Source organism: Polypterus senegalus, chromosome 8 (assembly GCF_016835505.1).
Source record: "Polypterus senegalus isolate Bchr_013 chromosome 8, ASM1683550v1, whole genome shotgun sequence".
Lineage (NCBI taxonomy): Eukaryota > Metazoa > Chordata > Cladistia > Polypteriformes > Polypteridae > Polypterus > Polypterus senegalus.
In genome coordinates, this window is record NC_053161.1 from 163,086,514 (window position 1) to 163,107,666 (window position 21,153).

The 21,153-nt window shown below is 38.0% G+C and overlaps 1 protein-coding gene across 2 annotated transcripts in view; it reads right to left on the reverse strand.

The window, feature by feature from the left end:
- Nucleotides 1–21,153, reverse strand: part of LOC120533251 (zinc finger protein 501-like) — a 45,694-nt gene that overhangs the window by 23,579 nt on the left and 962 nt on the right. The window contains exons 2-3 of one of the 2 annotated variants that reach the window (XM_039760042.1): nt 10,480–10,859; nt 6,974–9,104 (exon numbers count right to left, since the gene is read on the reverse strand). In XM_039760042.1, coding sequence (XP_039615976.1) covers nt 6,976–9,104; nt 10,480–10,822 — 2,472 coding nt within the window. In that variant the 5' untranslated portion in view covers nt 10,823–10,859 and the 3' untranslated portion in view covers nt 6,974–6,975. The remainder of the gene's footprint in view (nt 1–6,973; nt 9,105–10,479; nt 10,860–21,153) is intronic. The other variant, XM_039760043.1, reaches the window with a different exon arrangement.

A 21,153-nucleotide genomic window follows, 5' to 3' on the forward strand; every position in this document is an offset into this window, starting at 1 on the left:
TAAATGCACTTACCATTTATACATCTTTATGATTACTGAATGTTCTACTCATAATAAATTTATATATATATATATATATATATATTATTTTTTTTTTTATTTATATATTTGAGTGTGTGTAATTTTTTTTTTTTTACAAACATTGTTCACAGATATTTCACTTTTGTTATTTTTAAACAACTATATATATAATTCACTAAGGCAAGATACCCATGGAAAGCACGCCGGAAGGGGCATGGATTCACTAAGCCGCCGACAAGTAAGATACCTATGGCGCACGCAGGGAGGAGCCACGCCCACCAGCTCCTAGGCCATTGAATACAACAACTCGCAGAGCCTTGCCCACCAATTTGAGCGCTCGTCTGTCGTAGAGGCCTCATGTACCTCCGAGCCACCTTGACTGTTCATAGAGGCATGTTTCTCACGGATGTGAGTCGCCATATGCAGCGTGTAAAACAGTTTGCGAGGGGTATCTCATGGGATCCTTAAAACAATCCTTTACAACTGATGTTAAAACACAATGAAGTAAGCAGTCTTTAAAAGCTGAGTTTTCGGTTACAACGCACGACCGCATGCACCATAGCAAACTGTTACACGCTACATACAGCAAAATGCCGACATACAAATGCATTCGTGGTGCTTTTATATTTAAGCATCACATATTCCCAATCGTAATGACACAATACATTCTAAAAGGTCTCATATACTATCTTCTGTGCTGTCTTTTATTTATTTATTTGCATCTTCACTACAGCATATCAGAATGTACAGTAGTGTATTTGAGCAACAGAGAAAAAAAAAATAAGGACACAGTGAAAAGGTCTATTTTGTGATTAAAGTTGTTAATTGCTATGTGTTTCTTGGGCTTCCTCCTGAACTGGCAGCAGCAATTGCCACACAGAACACATTATATTTATGATATTCCAGCTCTCTGCACATTTAGAATCATTACATTTATACTTGATATAACTTTTATGATGAAATGCATCAAAGTATGTATAGTATGTTACATTTTACAGATAAGCCGTCAAGTCACTTAAATAATGAATACTGATAATAATTACACATGTTGTGGCGGCATGGTGGCAGAGCGGTAGCCTTGCTGTCTCGCAGAGAGTCACATCTCGTGTTCCCTAGCTGGAGTTGGCATGCTTTTTCTGCGAGTTTCCACAGTGTGCTTCGCTTTACTTCCAAAGATATGAAAGTTTAGAGATTTGACAATGGTAAAATGATGCTAGTGTATGTGTGTGCTTGTGTTCACTTTGCAATGAGCAAATGATTACCAGTCCAGGGAATGTTTTATGCCTCTTGCCCAGTGCTAGCTGGAATGGACACATCCCTGGATTTAATCATTAAACATCCATCATTTTCAGAGATTTTGTGGCAAGGTGTCCTCGGAATTAAATGGGAGTTTCAGCAATTCACAACACTGCCAAACCGAACGTTTTCTCACCATGATGATATCTCACCCTGCCACCTAGTGGAATCTTCCAGATTTACATAAAGTAGGCAAAGAAGTATAAACAGTTCATTGCTTACGTAGCAGTAGTGTTAACAGGCACGAGTCACATATAAACCCAACCTACTGCATGCATGAACACTTTACGGCATGTTAGGCTTTCAATACACATGCGCGCACAAATCAGGCAGGCACGCAGATCGGGTATTGACATGTGCTTAGGGGTAACATAAATTACACCTTTACCAAGGCTTTGGCGCGTCAGTTTGACATCACTCTCATCTCTTCTTTTCATAAATTGTGCGAATAGGAAGCTGCAGGATAGTAAGTAGATGGCTAACTAATGCCATTTACTTTTACTATAAAGTAGAGCAGTGCAAATGCTGCTGCTTCATGGATCCAAAGATCGGAGCTTAAATGCATTGCCAGCATTTATAAACTTGTCAAAATCTATTTGTATGGAATTTAACTGTGTGAGGAAAACAAGCTGTTCGGTAATATTTCCTGTTTCCAGAAAATGATATATAGTACTAAGCAATGGTATTTGATGCTCATCTGAGTGCATGCGGAGCACACATAGTATTTGTTGGTGCGACCTTAAAGTAACTGGCGCGCAAGCCATGGTAAGTGGTGGGCACGAGATATATAAATGGCAGGCATGAGATAGTAAGTTGTACGCACAAAATTGTTTTAGGGAAGACGTGTCCGGAGGCGGGAGGAAAGTAAAGAGAGTGGAACTGAGGGTAGAAACTTTGAATGTTGGCAGTATGACTGGTAAGGGGAGAGAGTTAGCAGATATGATGGAGAGAAGGAAGGCTGATATATTGTGCATGCAATAGACTAAATGGAAAGGGAGTAAGGCCAGGTGGATTGGATGTGGATTCAAATTGTTCTATTATGGTGTGGATGGCAGAAGAAATGGGGTAGGAGTTATTCTGAAGGAACAGTATGTCAAGAGTGTTTTGGAGGTGAAAAGAGTGTCAGGTAGAGTTATGATTATGAAGCTGGAAATTGGAGGTATGATGATGAACATTGTTACTGCATATGCACCACAAGTTCGGTGTGCAATGGGTGAGAAAGAAGATTTTTGGAGTGAGTTGGATGAAGTGATGAACAGTGTACCCAAGGGACAGAAAGTGGTGATTGGAGCGGATTTCAATGGGCATGTTGGTGAAGGGAACAGTGGAGACGAAGAGAGGAATGAAGGTGGTCAGAGGATAGTGGATTTTGCCAAAAGGATGGACATGGCTGTGGTGAATACGTATTTTAAGAAGAAGGAGGAGCATAGGGTGACGTACAAGAGTGGAGGAAGATGCACAAAGGTAGATTACATCCTATGAAAAAAGAGTTGATCTAAAGGCGATTGAAGACTGCAAAGTGGTGGCAGGGGAAAGTGGTCTGTAGGATGACGTTGGAGATCAAGAAGAGGAAGAGAGTGAGGGCGGAGCCAAGGATCAAATGGTGGAAGTTGAAAAAGGAAGACTGCAAGGTTGAGTTTAGGGAGGAGGTGAGACATGCACTGGCTGGCAGTAAAGAGTTACCAGACAGCTGGGAAGCTACAGCAGATGTAGTAAGGGCAACAGCAAGAAGGGTGCTTAGCATGACATCTGGACAGAGGAAGGAGGAAAAGGAAACCTGGTGGTGGAATGAGGAAATGCAGGACAGTATACAGGATGGCAAAGAAGAAGTGAGATAGTCAGAGAGATGCAGAAAGTAGACAAGAGTACAAGGAGATAAGGCGCAAGTTGAAGAGAGCGGTGGCGAAGGCTAAGGAAAAAGCGTATGATGAGTTGTATGAGATGCTGGACACTAAGGAGGGAAAAAAGGACCTGTAGCGACAGACAGAGGAACCGAGCAGGGAAAGATGTGCAGCATGTTAGGGTGATAAAGGATTAAGATGGAAACATACTCACAAATGAGGAGGGTGTGTTGAGGAGATGGAAAGAGTACTTTGAGAGGCTGATGAATGAAGACAACAAGACAGAGAAGAGGTTGGATGATGTGGAGGTAATGAATCAGGAAGTGCAACAGATTAGCAAGGAGGAAGTAAGGACAGATATGAGGATGATGAAAAATGGAAAGGCCGTTGGTCCAGATGACATACTTATGGAAGCATGGAGGTGTTTAGGAGAGACGGCAGTGGAGATTTTAACCAGATTGTTTAATGGAATCTTGGAAAGTGAGAGGATGCCTGAGAAGTAGAGAAGAAGTGTACTGGTGCCGATATTTAAGAATAAGGGGGATGTGCAGTACAGCAGTAACTACAGGGGAATAAAATTGATGAGCCACAGCATGAACTTATGGGAAAGAGTAGTGGAAGCTAGGTTAAGAAGTTAGATGATGATTAGTGAGCAGCAGTATGGTTTCATGCCAAGAAAGAGCACCACAGATGCAATGTTTGCTCCGAGGATGTTGATGGAGAAAAATAGAGAAGGCCAGGAGTTGTATTGTGTCTTTGTGGACCTGGAGAGAGCATATGACGGGGTGCCTCGAGAGGAGTTGTGGTATTGTATGAGGAAGTCGGGAATAACAGGGAAGTACGTAAGAGTAGTGCAGGATATGTACGAGGGAAGTGTGGTAGTGGTGAGGTCTGCGGTAGGAGTGACAGATTCATTCAACGTGGAGATGGGATTACATTAGGGATCAGCTCTGAGCCCTTTCTTATTTGCAATGGTGATGGACAGGTTTCTTGCGGTGGGCTGGCGCCCCACCCAGGGTTTGTTTCCAGCCTTGCGACCTGTGTTGGCTGGGATTGGCTTCAGCAGACCCCTGTGACCCTGTAGTTAGGATATAGCGGGTTGGATAATGGATGGATGGGCAGGTTGAAAGACGAGATTAGACAGGAGTCCCCATGGACTATGATGTTTGCTGATGAGATTGTGATCTGTAGCGATAGCAGGGTGAAGGTTGAAGAGACACTAGAGAGGTGGAGATATGCTATGGAGAGGAGAGGAATGAAGGTCAGTAGGACCAAGACATAATACATGTGTGTAAATGACAGGGAGGTCAGTGGAATGGTGAGGATGCAGGGAGTAGAGTTGGCGAAGGTGGATGAGTTTAAATACTTGGGATCAACAGTACAGAGTAACAGGGATTGTGGAAGAGAGGTGAAAAAGAATGCAGACAGAGAGGAATGTGTGGAGAAGAGTGTCAGGAGTGATTTGACAGACAGATATAAACAAGAGTGAAAGGGAAGGTCTACAGGACAGTAATGAGACCAACTATGTTATATAGGTTAGAGACTGTGGCACTGACCAGATAAAGCAGGGGACAAGGCTGGAGGTTGCAATGTTAAAGATGTTAAGAAATGCAGTGGGTGTGACAAGGATGGATAGGATAAGAAATGAGTACATTAGAGGGTCGGCTCAAGTTGGACGGTTGGGAGACAAAGTCAGAGAGGCAAGATTGTGTTGGTTTGGACATGTGCAGAGGAGAGATGCTGAGTATATTGGGAGAAGGATGCCAAGGATAGAGCTGCCAGGGAAGAGAAAAAGAGGAAGGCCTAAGATAAGGTTTATGGATGTGGTGAGAGAGGACAAGCAGGTGATGGGTGTAACAGAACAAGATGCAGAGGACAGGAAGATATTGTAGAAGATGATCCGCTGTGACGACCTCTAACGGGAGCAGCCGAAAGAAGAAGAAAAAGAAGAACGGGACAAGTGATGGACATTTTGTGACTGACATCGTGGGTATTACCTGACGTACATATTATGTATTGCAGACTGCAATTAGACCTATCTTGAGACAACCATCCCACACTCCTTTAATAAATAAAAGCCCACCCATCTGCTTTTTATATCACCACACTACAAGAGATGGGAGTGACATCAAACTAAAGCACCTAGCCTTTGTAAAGGCGTAATTAGGTAGCCCCAAAGCGCACTTTTGTATTGATTTAATTTAACTTTATCCTTGTATGTACGTACGTACATAAAAACATCTTGTACGCATGCGAAAGTATCCCGTACAAACATGAAAATATTTCATATGTAAGTGTAAGTATCCCTTACGCAGTGACGTGTGGCGAGGTTCATGGCTGGTAAGGCACTAACTCCTTCAGAGTCAGATTTACAAATACATGAATCCAGACAGATTAGCTTATTCACTATTCAATTGCCAGCATGCACATTGACTACTGGTTATGTTTCACATCCCATCAGCATTCTTTAGGCATACATAGGTAAGGTACATATTTTAACTAAGAAAACGTTATATCGATAGCGGCAAGAGAGAGCGGACATAGAGCATTTGCTCTGCACCCTCCATATGTTCTAAATTTGCCATTGAAATTCCACAGTCTTTGCATCCTATGAACAATTACGTTCCAAATTTAACATTCCAGCTACAAATTTCTTTCACTATCTTCAAATCAGGAACTTTGTTAAACAGAACCTTCCAGATTTTCCTCATCTTGCACCCTCATCCACGCTGGAAAAATTATTGCTCAATTTCAAGGAGTTAGACTCCATCTCTACAATATATAAAATCCTTTTACAATCCCTTCCTTTCAAAGATCCAAGAGGACACTGGGAAAAAGATCTCTCAATTAATATATCAGAAAAGGAGTGGAAAGTAGCAATGCAGAGAATTCACTCAAGCTCCATATCGCAAAGCATACAATTATACAACTCAAAATTATATATCGAGCACATCTGTCTCGACTAAAACTCTCCAAAATGTTTCCAGGACATGATCCAACCTGCGAACGCTGCAATCAAGCCCCAGCCTCACTAGGTCACATGTTCTGGGCCTGCACCAAATTAACATTATTCTGGACAAAAAATTTTAATTACCTCTCAGACAGTCTTGGACTCACAATCCCTCCTAACCCATTAACAGCTGTGTTTGGGGTTCTTCCAGAGGGTCTTAAAGTGGAGAAAGACAAACAAACTGTGATTGCATTCACTACACTGTTGGCACGCAGACTTATTCTGATAAACTGGAAGAACCCAAACTCTCCTCTTTTAAGTCAGTGGGAAACTGATGTGTTATATTATTTAAAATTGGAAAAAATCAAATACTCAGTTAGAGGATCTGTGCAGACTTTTTCAAAACATGGCAGGATCTAATCAGTAATATTTTGAAATGATTTCATAAAGCACATAGAATTTGTTGATTTAGGTATTTTTAAAAGCCTTAAATTTTACACCGTTTGGCTTGCTCTCTCTCAAGGGTGGGGATCGATCTGTTCTTAGCATAATTCTTTTTTTTTTGTAAAACTTGATTGCTATGTATTGATTGTAATAAAATTAATAAATAAATAAATAAAAAAAAAAAAAAAAAGAAATTCCACAGTTTATACTCATTCAATACAAATTCAAGTATTGAGTGGGGAACAAAAAAAAAAATTTTTTCTGATGCTTTAATCAATTTAAATACATGCTGTTCAACAAAAGGATAACAAGAAAATCAAAAGAATGTTTTATTTAAAGTCAAAATTTAGTTTTTAAATATTGTTTTTTTCTTAGTCTGATCCCATTTTTTATAAAAATTTAAAACTGTTTATGGTCTTACCTTTATTTATAAATGAAGTCCATGCGCCTATCCTTCTCCACGAAAATCTCCGTCACTTTCTTATAAAAGTCCTCCTTATTTTCCTTTAGTTTTAAAAGTCTCTCCGCCTCAATGGAGATTATCGCTAAGGAGGAAAGTTGTCCTGGATCTGTCCGATTCTGACTGTATGTTTTCAGTCTTTTCAATGCAGAGAATGACCTTTCCATGGACACTGTTGTAGCTGGTACAGTGAGCACCAGCTGAAGTAACTTTGTCGCCTCAGGAACAGTCTGCATCAGATCCTTCTGGACCAAAAAGCTAAGAAGCTGTCCAGGAGATTTACATTCATTCCTTATTGTCTGTGAGCTGTACAGTCCGACGAGATCAGCCTTTAGTCTAACAAAGTCAAAGAACCTTGCATATTTTGACAGGCTCTGCAGTTTGGTGTCATCAAAATGTAGTGACAATGCATTAAATTTTGTACAATTGACCAAACCAAGAAAAGCTAGCTCACCAAAATGATCAAACCTAGCTTTCATTTGAACACTGATGTTGTCCAGAATGTTAAAAAACATTTGTTTCCTCTTATCTCTGACAGACTGTTTACTTCCAATATCTGTTAGGCCAAGTGTGGTGCATTTCTGCTCAAATCGCTCATAGAATGTGTCAAACTCCTGTCTCATACGTTCAACAACTCCGATTGTGTCGCGGATCCGCGCACAACAATAAACATTGTCCATGACTTTGTTTTGCAGTACTCTAAAAAGTGCATCGGTGTCACTGAAAATGCCCTCATATGCCATAATTAAAAAGCACGTTGATGCATTTGACAGCCACCGATCATATCCAGCAGCCATCATTAGAGTATCATTATCCCAACTGTCAGGATTTTCACTCATAATACGAAATACAGCACGCAGATCAGATTGATACAAGCTTATTGTCTGCAACAGTCGAGAGTTGGAGCACCATCTTGTGGGCGCTGATCTTGGTAAACGTCGCTTCACAACATTATTCAGTAAATGGGTGCGCGTTGTGGAGTTACAAAAAAATGACCCTAGTCCCTCAACTGTTTTAAAAAAAGTTCTACACTCAGGGATGGATTTTGCTGAATGCAACAGCACGACATTCAATTCGTGTGCGTAACAGTGGGTAAACATGGCCGTGGGTGCCTTTTCTTTAATTTTGGCCTGCACCTCATTAAGCTCCGATGCCATCACAGAAGCTCCATCATACGTTTGAGCTACTAGCTTTTCAACACAGTTATATTTCTCCAACATTCCCAAGACATACTTGGCTACAGCAGGGGCTCGTCTGTCATCACTCACATCATCAAATCCCAAAAACGCCTCCTTCACTTCACAGCCCACTTCACTTTTAGCCACATAGCGCAAAATGACAGAGATCTGGGGTTTGTTTGTGACATCCGTTGTCTCATCTACTTCTACAGCAACAAATGGGGCTGCATTAATCTCCTTTTTAATATCATTTCTAATCACATCACTGACTGCTTCAATTAAATCATTCTGTATTCTGTTTGACAACCCAGAAAACACAGTGGATGTCTCCAAATGTCTAGCTAACCTTTCATCTTTCTCAGCAAAGGCATGTAATAGCTCTACATAGTTACCACGATTAGAAGAGCTTGTACTCTCATCGTTACCATGAAATGTCAGCTCTTGTTTGGCTAGGAAGCAGGTTGCATTAATTAGGTCTTTTAAAATCTCTCGGTTTTCCTTTACCTTAGCATTGTGGATGCTAATATTTAGTCTCCGCTGTTCATTCAAGGCCAAATCGATCCTTGTGGTTCCAAATGTTTTTAAAGCAATCTGGCTTTGAATGTGAGTAGTCGATCTTTCGTGTTTGCAGAGGCTTCTTGGTAAATTTTTCATGTCACAATATCCCGTGTTAGTCCAGACATTGTCACAAGTTGAGAACAAAAGGCACGGAAAGCAGTAAAGGCGGTTCCTTGTAGGACAGCCACACAGCCAGTCTTTTCGGGTGTACCATTCGGTTTGAAAAGAGCGATTTGCCTTCTGTCCCTTAGTTTGAAGCAAACCTTTTAGCTCCGGTGTTGGTCTTCTGTTATTTATCACTTCCTGTTTTGACTTAAAGTCCAGCTTTGAGAAATTTTTAAGCTTGGAGATATAACCTTCCATTTTGGCAGTCAGTCAGGGGAAAAAAAAAAAAAAAGTTTTATATTTAATAAAAACGGACCACTGCAGTGCACTTGACTTTCTGATATCACTAACTTATTGGCACCTAAAGCCTGCGTAGAAGAACAGCAGCAACAAGCACCTGTTGGGCATACATACACCCCCTTTGGTGCAGCATGGTACTGTCTGCCTCACTATGTGCATTTTCGCTGCAGTTTTATGTCCGATTAGCAAGACTAAATATGTCACACACATTCATTAAAGATATTAGCCAGACTGTGGAAAGTCAGGGTGTACAATAAACGTGTTCTGCAAACATTATATTGGCGACATACAGAGAGACAGCAACAGGCACCCGCCAATTGCATGCATCAACCCAGTGTGTGAGAAAGACAACGGTCCGAGGTGAGGTGAGTCTCTGCTTGTCGCTGCCGTACCTCACGTTTCTCCCCTGCATTTGAACAGGGAATGAGCAAATTCAGTGATTTTTGACTATAAAAATTATCAAAATTATTGAAATCGTACAGAAAACAAAATTTCTAGCCCAGATCAGTGGACAAATTTATTTTATGTTATGAAAAGATTTTTTACTTCACATGCCTCCCATGATCACACGTCCCTGCCCATATGTACGAGATAAAGGCTATCCCATAATTTTTTTCAATGTGCGGTTCAAAAGCAAATGAGATGCACTGTTCATGTCACATTGTATCACAGCTTGTGCGTTATTAAAATTGTAAAATAGCAGCTCATACAGCATTTATGCTGAACAGAGTAACTGGGATGACTGCTATATTTCTTTTCAAATAGCTTTCATTTTTTCCTTATATTTAAACATTTGTTGAATACTGCAATTATTTTCTTTTAATGCTAGAATGGCACCATGGTTGGCAACACAACCTCATAGATCCAGGATTTTGGATTAAGTTTTGTGTGAAGTCGGCATGTTCTTTTGTGTGTGTGTGTTCTGTGTCCACTGATTTTCCTCTATACTCTAAGACTTTAAAATGGCCCTCTATTACTGAGTGAACTAACCAAGTCACAGTTTTGAATACTCCTAGCCTAGCTAGACATTCTGTAATATCATAAACACCTGCTGGACAGTCTAGTAAGAGACACAGACATTTGAAAAGTATATCCTATGCATAAATATGTGGTGTTACTTTAATAAAAACAAACAAAATCTTATAGTGCAGAAAAAACTATTTACCATATACTTGCTAAGTCAGTAATGCTTCTTAAAAACTACCACGTCTTTCCAAAATAAAAAAAATTAAATCTCACTGCATTTCCAAGACTCACTTAAAATATTTAAGACCTTAAGTCTGTGCCTCAAAAGCTAAAACTAACACATTTTTATTTCACACTTACTTTCTCCAGATTGATTTGTAGGTGGTGGTGGAGGTGGATCTTCACAAGTTCTAACAGATGAAATTTCCTTGGTGCTCTTTGGATCAGATTGTAGTGATTCAGACCTCAATTTGAGGTTGACAGGATCCACAATTTTATGTTTGTGCACCTCAGTGTTGACAGCAGTCTCCTCTACCTCTTCTTTAATGTCTGATGATGCCACTCCACAATCCTCATCCTTAATGAGGTGACCCTCTTTCTCATGATGGACAGACTCCCATGCATGCTCCTCCTCCTTAATATTTCCAGTTGTTACCTCCATGGTATTAATGCCAGCTTCGTACACCTCCTCTTTCACATCCATCTTGGTGTTATAGTAAATTACAGCGGTTTCTTCCTTACTGTTAAAAGAACAGGAATCAATCAAATCACATTACAGTTGCTCCAACTAGATCTAAAAATGGATCTAATAATATTTCATCTACTTTTAAAACATCAGTTAAGGTTAACATCAAGTCAAACACTTTATAAAAATCACAATGCAGTATGTTGATGGTCACTTAGCACTCTTTGTATCAAATTATTGGGTGTAAAACAAATTTAAGTGTGGCAAAAATGTGGTTCAAAATGAATAAGCAATGAAGAAAAGGACAGACAAAGTGGAGTGAGAACTCTTCCTTACAAGTTTAAATACTGAGCAACAAAAAGATTTTTACATTTTACATATGAAGCAATTAGATGACATTCTGGATAATTAAAGGGTCTGAACTCAGTTAAGCCAGTAGGTTACTTGTTGGAATGCTTGCCTACATGATGAGAGTTTGCTGCCATTGTAAAAGAGCTCAAGATAATTAGATAAACGTAATGATGAGTGCTTTAGTGAACTGAATTGCATTTTATTGAAATGTTCAGCACAAACAATTTGCACCCTAAATCACCAAACATCCCGACTGCGGCTTCAAAAAAGTAAAATTATTTCATATTACCAAAGAAAAAAAAAATTCTAAATACTTGCCATCTTAAATCAAAGATCTAAAAATATCCAATATCCAACATCATTGTGTACCTTTAATTTATTAGCATACCGTCCTTTGACTCACTCCAATTCTTTTCAATCAGCTTGTGCACAGCCATAACAGCAGTTTTGCCCTCACAATTTGACAACTCACAGATAGTCATGTATAATAGGAGCAATAGGCATCAGCAGAGGATTTACAGATAGGACTGTATGGAAAAAGATGCTTAATGATGGAGTACAGCATCTAAATGATACGAGCATTAATCAGTGTTTGTAGTCTTTCTTTAAAATCTCTAAAGCAAAATCTCAACTGTTTCTAACAACTCCAAAAAAAAAAACTTTCCTATTTACCAATATCATCCTGTAGAATGAAATGTTTCACACAAGAAATCTTAATTTGTTTAAGTCAGTTATGAACATCTATTTAATACTGCCGCCTAAAACTGAATGATAAGCCAGTTGTTCTGGTATATTGGATTAAACTCTTCTTGCAGTATGGATAAAAGATAAAATAAGAAATACTTTAAAAAAACACATAAAAAGAACATCATTTTACTGATTTGCTAAAAATGAGTGGAAACCTTGCACATTTAAATGTGAAACATGCCCTTTCATAAAACACACAAACCACTGCAAGTAAAATGAAACAGTTTTTTATCTGTGCTGTCTAGAACTTGGTCTGGAGGAACCAAGGTTATGTTTAAGAGATGAGAGATATGGAGACCTGCAGTTTCACCCTGCTGTTCCAAACCTCTGGTCCCCACACCTGGTCCTGAGACTTTAAAAGGTTTGAATTACATATCATAGGGCATTGCTCCACTGACCTGGAATTGACATCCCAAAACATTCTTAATCCTTAAAATAAACATCTGGTTTGATACCCTCATCACGCCACATCTAAAGTTTACTTTTCATATAAAAAATGCAAGAATCTAGACCAAATTAATATTACAACATTTATTTAAGACAAAACTAAATGTAAAAGGTAAAATATTAAGTGCAGAAGCTATTTAACATACAATAATACTTTAGCTTGCCCCCTGATTTAAATACTAGCTTATATAATGCAGAGTAAGTAATAAATAAAAGTATTACAATAATTAGGCAGCAGGGACAAATGTTCAGATCTTGAATTTATCTTCTTTTTTATTTATTAGTCTTGATTAGAATTGCAAAGAAACTCATACCTGTACTTTCTTACTGCCGTTTGTCCTAAAAAGGGCATACAATTCTAGGATGGTTTAATACTTCTCTTTATCATTTTAAGTTTAGTAACTCACACAATTAACATATGTTTCTTTGAAAAATTAATATTTCTACTAATTTGCATTTACATTTATCAATCGTTTCAGGCTTACTATTATCTTATAAAGTATAATCATGTTCAACTAATCATCTAGCTTTCAAAGCATAAAACTTCTTGGTCCAACAGTTCATTTTAAACTGTACTATAATAAAACAGAACCTGATTTTTTTGTGGTTTTAAGTGAATACCTTGCTGTCATGTTCAGCTCATTACTTTATTTTTAAATATTCCATTTTAACAGTAATATCTCCATGCCAATCTTAATTTCTTGACCTCTAAGTATCTCCAGTCCATTTCTGGCCTGAATCAGTTTTTAAGTCAAGCTTTCACCATTCAGCCAGGTGGCGTGCTTTGAAGTAATGGCTTTGTTTACGGACCTGTATGTGAATGAACTGTGTATAACATATGAGCCTATCACCTTAAAGAATATTACCAAGGGAACAGATGACTTTTCAGCCCGACTTGCAAACTCAGTAGATTAAGTGAGTTTAACAATGTGTGTATCTTTAGAGACAGTGACTTGTATAGGGGAGGAGGGCTGGAAAGAGATTAATACAACTGAGGCAAAGTTTTTAAGATTATGCCACAATGCTGTTAAATCGTCCCCTGCTTCAGCTATAGTTGCTGAAATGGGACAATTATCTAACACTAGAATGTCCACATCATAAATGTGATGCCAGATCTGTTGGACATGATTGACTTGTACTTAATGAAAGTGTATCTACATTTCATCATGAATAACAGTTCATTCACACCTATGTTCTGCACTGAACACACGATGTAGTTTTATACAAATTATGCCAAAGTGTCTAATATAGCAGCAAAGCTGTAAGCATCTTTAATACACATTGTTAGGTCTACCGTGTCATCGAAAATGCTGTGAGCATGCCGCCCTCAACAACTTGTGGCATGCTCTGTCCTCAATGTGCCATTTTACGTGTTCACCTTCCAAATGTCAAATGGATACTGGTAATGTACTTCATATTCCAAGTTGTGTCAAAACATTGTGATGCCATTTCAAGAAAGTTTATAGTTACTTTGTACCTATTTGTAATAATCAGAGTGCCAACGGTTTTCTAGAATTGCCTATTTTTTTCATTATATGTAGTGAAGAATTATAAGGGCTTATAAGTGTGACACTTTTTTGGAATTCTATTCTAATTATCTGCAGTACAGAAACACCAAATCACACTTGAGCAGCAATGTTTAATTATGTCAATGATATTGACAAGAGGTGATTTGAGGTAAAATGGTATACAAATATGTCCAACATTACTTTTAATTCCATAAAGAAGAAGCCTCAAAGTTGAAAAGGGTGTGCTTAAGAACAGAAAACCAAATTGAGGACTTGTCCTTGACTTCTCCAAAATAAAACAGGCTTTTTCTCTTTGGCACAATGAACATTATCACCCAAAAAACAAGGTAACTATTGTTAGATAAAGGATGGAAACACAAATTGTATTTGTTCACCAGTTAATTGATAAGGACCCTCTGTACTTTTCTATTATTGTGACATAAATCAGTGGGCCCGCCACCCTGGTTACTTGAATTTTGGATTTTAAATTATTAGACTGGCCTATCCCAACCACAAATACTAACTTTAAAGTTGGTGGGTATGGAGCAGTTACCTATAGGTCCCTAATGTTAATGTCCCCTATGGGTGCCTAATCTTAAAAATGATAATATGATTTGCATCACGATAATAAAAAAGTATCGGACCCTCATATAGTTGCCCATTCTGACTTGTTCAAAATTTGGAAATATCTCTTCAATAAGAGACTATAAAAAGCTATGTGACTCTACGCTAAATTTTTTCCTCTTTTATTGAAGGACATAACAATATTGCAGATACTTTTTCATTGAATTATGTACCATCTATAAAAAGGGTTAACATAAAAGAGAATAAGTGAAATAATTTTATAAGGAGCTTAATGTTATAAACCTGATCATCCAGTGACATTTGTCAACTCGCCAAAGAAAATATTGTCAACTCAATCCGGACATTTCTTTTTTTTCCCCTCTTTCTTTTCCTTCCAATAAGAAATGAGAGAATTGCCATTTAAAACACTGCAGAAACCATTTAGTTAAGAAAACACTTCATGAATTTGCTGATGCAAGAGATGCTTGTGTGTTCTGTAAAGGGGTTACATAATCAGTTGACTGCTTTTTTTCTGCATGTGCCATTTTTTTGGAGAGCTCTTGGCTTAAACTTGACAAATTAGTGGGGAGATCGCTCTCAAAGTTGCTATATATGATTACATTTTGATAATGCCTTCTTTAGCTCAGATTGACACTACACAATGAATTATAATACTGTCTAAATGTTCTTTACATAGGAGGAGGTCCCTGTAATACTACATTTTTCTTTATGTCACTGTATCTGGACAGTACTGTTATGAGTTTTATTCACATGTGCATGTTAACTGTGGCACACAGGGGTTCAGCAGTTAGAATTGCTGACCAAGCATTGGATTAGATAGCCAAAGACAACTGGAGGCTTGTATAGTCAGCTTAAACACAGGTTAGGGTATTTCTGTCCTCTATCAGCACAAACCTTCTTTCCTTCTTGGGAGAATGAGAATCGACATGTAAGCACTATGATATTTCTGTATTTTGTGGGAGAGGAATTCAGCCCTTGTTTGGAAACGAGAAGACCAGCAAATGAAGCAAGAACCATATAAAAGGTCTGGACAGTGGCCAGATCCTTCGAGGCTGTGCCAACACACCAGGTGTTGGAAACCCTCCCAGCGTAGGGACGGAGAAAATGGCTGACTGTGTTGATCCAGATTCCCACCTGGATAAAGTCTGTCCATATGCCTCCCCGTCTGTAACTGCGTAAAACGTCAGTAAATGTAAGCTAAAAGATATTTTGTCTCATGTGATTCTTGTACCGTAATCACTATGGGAGGGATATCGCCTTTTCTGGTATATTATGATATTGTTTAATTATTTAATAAGCCACAATATTAAAAGAACACATTTCCAAGAGAGCTAATGCCTCTGCAGGAAACATAATGGCGTAGTCGGCAGGATTGTGGCTACATTAATAATTATATTATTATATATTAATTATAATATTTTATATATATATTAAAAATATGCTTACACTGATGAATGGGAGGCTCGGTTTTGAATGGAGGTCGCGCACTGTCATGGACTCCCGGCCGAGAATTAAAAACTGCCTTAACATGCCTGGCCTGATTAATTTATCCCATCAAAAGACAAGAGGCGGACTTGTCAAACTCGGCACAGTGCATGAGGCTGGAAAGAAAGCCCGACATCTGTCGGCGAATCGTGGTAGCGTCTGCTACCTACGGTATCGAGTGAACTTTTAAGGTTGGACTTTTAAGTTTAACGCATAAGTGGGACTAAAATTGGACAAAATAAATGGAATACAACAAGATTGAAACTGATGGCACGAGACTGGCTGTCCAGTAAAATGAAACGGCACTCACAGGGGCAGCACAGATTAATTAATGGCCGTCAAGCCCAAAATCTACCTAGAAAAGTAAATGCCGTGTTGGGGAAACACGTATTTAAAATAAATTACATCGCTAGCCTTTAGAAAACAATATTGAAGGCTATAAAGAACGTAGCGTTATTGTATATTAGTTGCGAGCAGGCAGACAAGACATGCAGGCATTGCACTCACCTTGCCGTTTGCGTGGTAATCCAGCGGAGCTGAAAAAAACTTAAAGATGAAATCAAAGCAACAGCGATAGAATCCATAACGTCTCAATCGCGATCGCTAAAATAATTTGTAGAAATCTTTAATGGCATCCAAGCAGCTCGATGCAAAAATACAAGCTTCGTCCACGTGTTACAAGCAGTCTAAAAGATGCCAGCTGTTTCTATCAGTCTACCTACAAGGGTAAAGGTTACAGGTTAAAGGTTTTGGCAAAACCCCCACCTATTTTGGTACTTTTAAGAAATTGCCGTGTGTTTAAACACACAGAAATAATTGAATTGCCTTTTAAATATAGCTTAAATAACGAACATACTTTATAAGCTAATGTTTAAAAAGAATTTGTAAAACGGTGTACACATATAGCTAAAATGCAAAAGAGCTCTAACAACAAAGTGGAAAAAGAATAAATACATTTGGGGATGAAACTTACAATAAGAAACATGCCTTTGTACCTTCTGGTAAGTACTGGCCAAACTTTGTTTTAAGAAGGGATTATTTAAATAAGTATGAAGTTAAAAACATGAGGCAGTTTCTCATAAGAACAATTGGTTTAAAGCAAATCAAAAAAGAATGTCTCCACTTTTGTTTAAAACTTATAAACGTGCAAAACATTTTTCTTTTAAACCCTGATCAAGTTTAAAGGAAAAATACTCTTTAATAATACTAAATAATAAGGAGACAAGTTCTCAGGGATATGTAGCATGTGCCCGATTGTGCATGAATGGAGGTTATGTATTTTGGGAACTCTTAAGGGAATGTATGGTGGCGCAGTGGTTAGCACACTTGCCCGGTGATATGAGATAAAGGTTCAAGCATGTATGTTTTCCTTGTTAAGTCAGAATATTCTTTGTGACCGCATAACTTTTTCTGGGAACACTTTCTTGTTGTGGAATTGTGCTGCGTGATTTCCTCGCGCGTGGATTTTCTTGTTGTCGCAGAATTTACGGATCGCCAACGGGTAATACGTTACCCTCTTGCGCTGAGTCGTGATGTTACGAAAATTCCATGATCTGGAAAATAGCACGTATGAAACTGAGGTAAGAAGCATTCCTAATATTTTCAGTAATATCAGCTTGCGGCCTGAGATGTTGTTTGATTAATAATAAGCATGAAGGAAAAGACGTGCTTAAGTATGTTGCATGGTGAAACCCTATAGATAAACAAAAAGCACAACCTCGAGTGAGTTTATAGCACGTTGCTAGAAATCGAGAACTTTATTCTGTGAATGAAGTATTGTTGTAAAGAGAACGTGAATATATGTGAAAGAATGAAGCAATTGCCAACTACTGTGTATAGAAATGACTGAAACGAGTGAAGGTTGATTGTCTGTTCTCTAGTGAACGAATTTCTGCTTTAGCCAAGTAATTCTACTTGGACATGAAGCAGAGTTTAGAATCTAGAAAAGAAAAGACGAATAAATTATTTTTATTCAGAGTCTGGGGTGGCAGATGCGTGTTTATGTCATTTGTAAGTCTGTCTTTCTATGTTTGTCAGCTGACTTAGAATGTTAAATAAACTGTAGAAATGGGAGACGTCCCATATAATAATATTCAAAGTTAAATGTAATACATGTGAATATCAATAGTGATCATGACTGGTGATTGATAACACAATCTGTGCCTGGTCTGTGTTTTTGAAGCCTGCAAACAGATGCAGAGTTTAAATAACGCCATGACTTATTGACCTCGACGAATCTCAAAATAGCTTGTAACATGGTCAGTTAAAGAGAAGAATTTAAACTCTGAATTTCATGAAAAGTATTATAAGCATAAAAGTTTAATTTAAATCTATAGATGTTCTTTTTCTCCAGATTCAGCAAATCCACTGACCAACGGATGAAAACACAAACTATGTTTCTATACAAGTTGCAAAAAATAGCTTAATAGCAAGTTTGGGCAGAGCAATTGGAAATACAGTAATCTAATCGAAGGATAGTGAATATTTATCAATCATAAATTAATGAACAGCAGCTATTAGAATAATTTTCTTGCATGCTGATTTAGTGCAAGTGTTAAAATGTTTTTAAAGAAAAATGCAAACAAAAACACTAGACTGATTTCGTTCTTTGAAAAAACAGTATAGAGGGTTTACATATTTTGATGTATGACAAATGATTATTATTATCACTTCAGTAATTACAAAATGTATTAGAAATGACATACATGTATTGATTTGTTTCTGTAAGTGATTAATTTTAAGAAGAGTTGTTATTGCATCAATGTATTAAGTTAATGCTCAGTGATAATGCACACAGCTAAATGGATTATGCAGTTATACATTAGAAGCATTAGTCTATATGAACTGTTATAAAATCTTACAGATTTTGTCTTTTAATAAGATGAGCTATATGATATGGATGTTATCTGAATTTAAGTGTTAAACAAAAATATCTTATATGTAACATCCTGTTATAATGTAGGCAATGTGTGAATTTTGTGTAATGTATGATGATCCTACTGAAGAAACATTGTCACTAGCATAGTTTAAATGTATTACTCTATTTCTTGCTGTTATTTTATGAGACTGAACTGCGGGTCTAGAATTGTCATTTATAATGCTGCATTTGTATGATACATATGATTGGGAAATAATTGCTTTATGTTATGTATTTGCTCTACCTTCCACCCTTCGCTAGTTTAGCATAGCAAGTAGCTTAAGTTTATCCACTAAATTTAGTGGTTAAAGCCTCTCCATTCAGTGGTAAAGTTTCATGAATGAAGTAACAGGTGGTGTATATACAAACGAAGATTTACAGAGACTGTACTGCGCTAATGACTTTTAATCTGTTGCACATACCTGAGAATAGCTGGTGAAGAAACACTTGCTTTTCAGAGGAACGGAGTAAAGAACTAAAGAAAGATTGCAAGTCCAGCTACTCAGATTTGATGCCATGAACTAAGACAAGTTTTATGGACTGTGGCAGGGACAGGCTGTAGCCACTGAGGTGATGTGACAGCTGTTGAAGGCTCCCATGAATGACCACTGAATACAGTGCAAGCTTAGAGGGAAGTGAACCTCTGCTAAAAGGGACAGTCACCATGTGTTCATCTTATGAGCTCCCTAATGATAAAAGGACTGTTTACTTTCTGTTCCAGTAACAACAAACTTTAGTGCCTTGAAGCAGTCACACTTTGTTCAGACGGATCTGCAAAGTTACCAATCTGCAAAGCCACCAAGAAAACGACTTTGTTAACAAACCACTGGGTTGGACAAGGCATATATATATATAGCAAGTCTAGGAAAATACTTGAAACTATTATAAGAAGGGCTCAAAGGTATGAGGATATGCATGATTTATCAATGATGTGAACTTGTAAATTGTTAACTTGGAATAGAACATCTGATAGTGAAGTTGGGGAGGATAACAGATAGTGAATGAACAATTATGCAATAATACTAGTTAAGAACAATTAATAATCATAGCAATGAAGCTAGAATAGCATCTGAGTTATGTTACAACTATTGTAACTCATAAAGGGATCAGACACCAAAGGGTGGGCACATATAGCAGTATGTTGAAGCTAGAAATGATAGGAGTGCCAAAGAATAGTAATCCATCAAGATGCTATATAGGATTGTAATATAATCTGATGCTATGACACCCACTGCATGAATTCAGTAATATGTAGACACAACACAGACTATGTAAGAAATAACAGGGCAAACATCTCCACTAACACCATTGATGAGATACACTGATCACTACTTGATAACAGCATGTTAAATGTAACTGTTTGTCCATGTTTACGCTGGTTTTAGATGAATGGTACAGAAGCTATAGTGATATTACATCTCACATGTCCGTAAATGACTTGAAATATTGACACTGTGATGGGGGATCAAGTACCTTTTGTTTTGTGGATATGACTTTCAAATATTGTTTTTTGTCACAGATCCAGTGACAAAGGGTGGCTTGTAATACTACATTTTTCTTTATGTCACTGTATCTGGAGAGTACTGTTATGAGTTTTATTCACATGTGCATGTTAACTGTGGCACACAGGGGTTCAGCAGTTAGAATTGCTGACCAAGCATTGGATTAGATAGCCAAAGACAACTGGAGGCTTGTATAGTCAGCTTAAACACAGGTTAGGGTATTTCTGTCCTCTATCAGCACAAACCTTCTTTCCTTCTTGGGAGAATGAGAATCGACATGTAAGCACTATGATATTTCTGTATTTTGTGGGAGAGGAATTCAGCCCTTGTTTGGAAACGAGAAGACCAGCAAATGAAGCAAGAACCATATAAAAGGTCTGGACAGTGGCCAGACCCTTCGAGGCTGTGCCAACATAGGTGTTGGAAACCCTCCCAGCGTAGGGACGGAGAAAATGGCTGACTGTGTTGATCCAGATTCCCACCTGGATAAAGTCTGTCCATATGCCTCCCCGTCTGTAACTGCGTAAAACGTCAGTAAATGTAAGCTAAAAGATATTTTGTCTCATGTGATTCTTGTACGCGTAATCACTATGGGAGGGATATCGCCTTTTCTGGTATATTATGATATTGTTTAATTATTTAATAAGCCACAATATTAAAAGAACACATTTCCAAGAGAGCTAATGCCTCTGCAGGAAACAGTCCCTCAGAAAGATACTATTAATTGTTGTTTGTGGAGAATGACTTATTAAATAACTCAGCTATACTTTTAATTTTGCGATGCCACATCAAAGCTATTCAACCTTA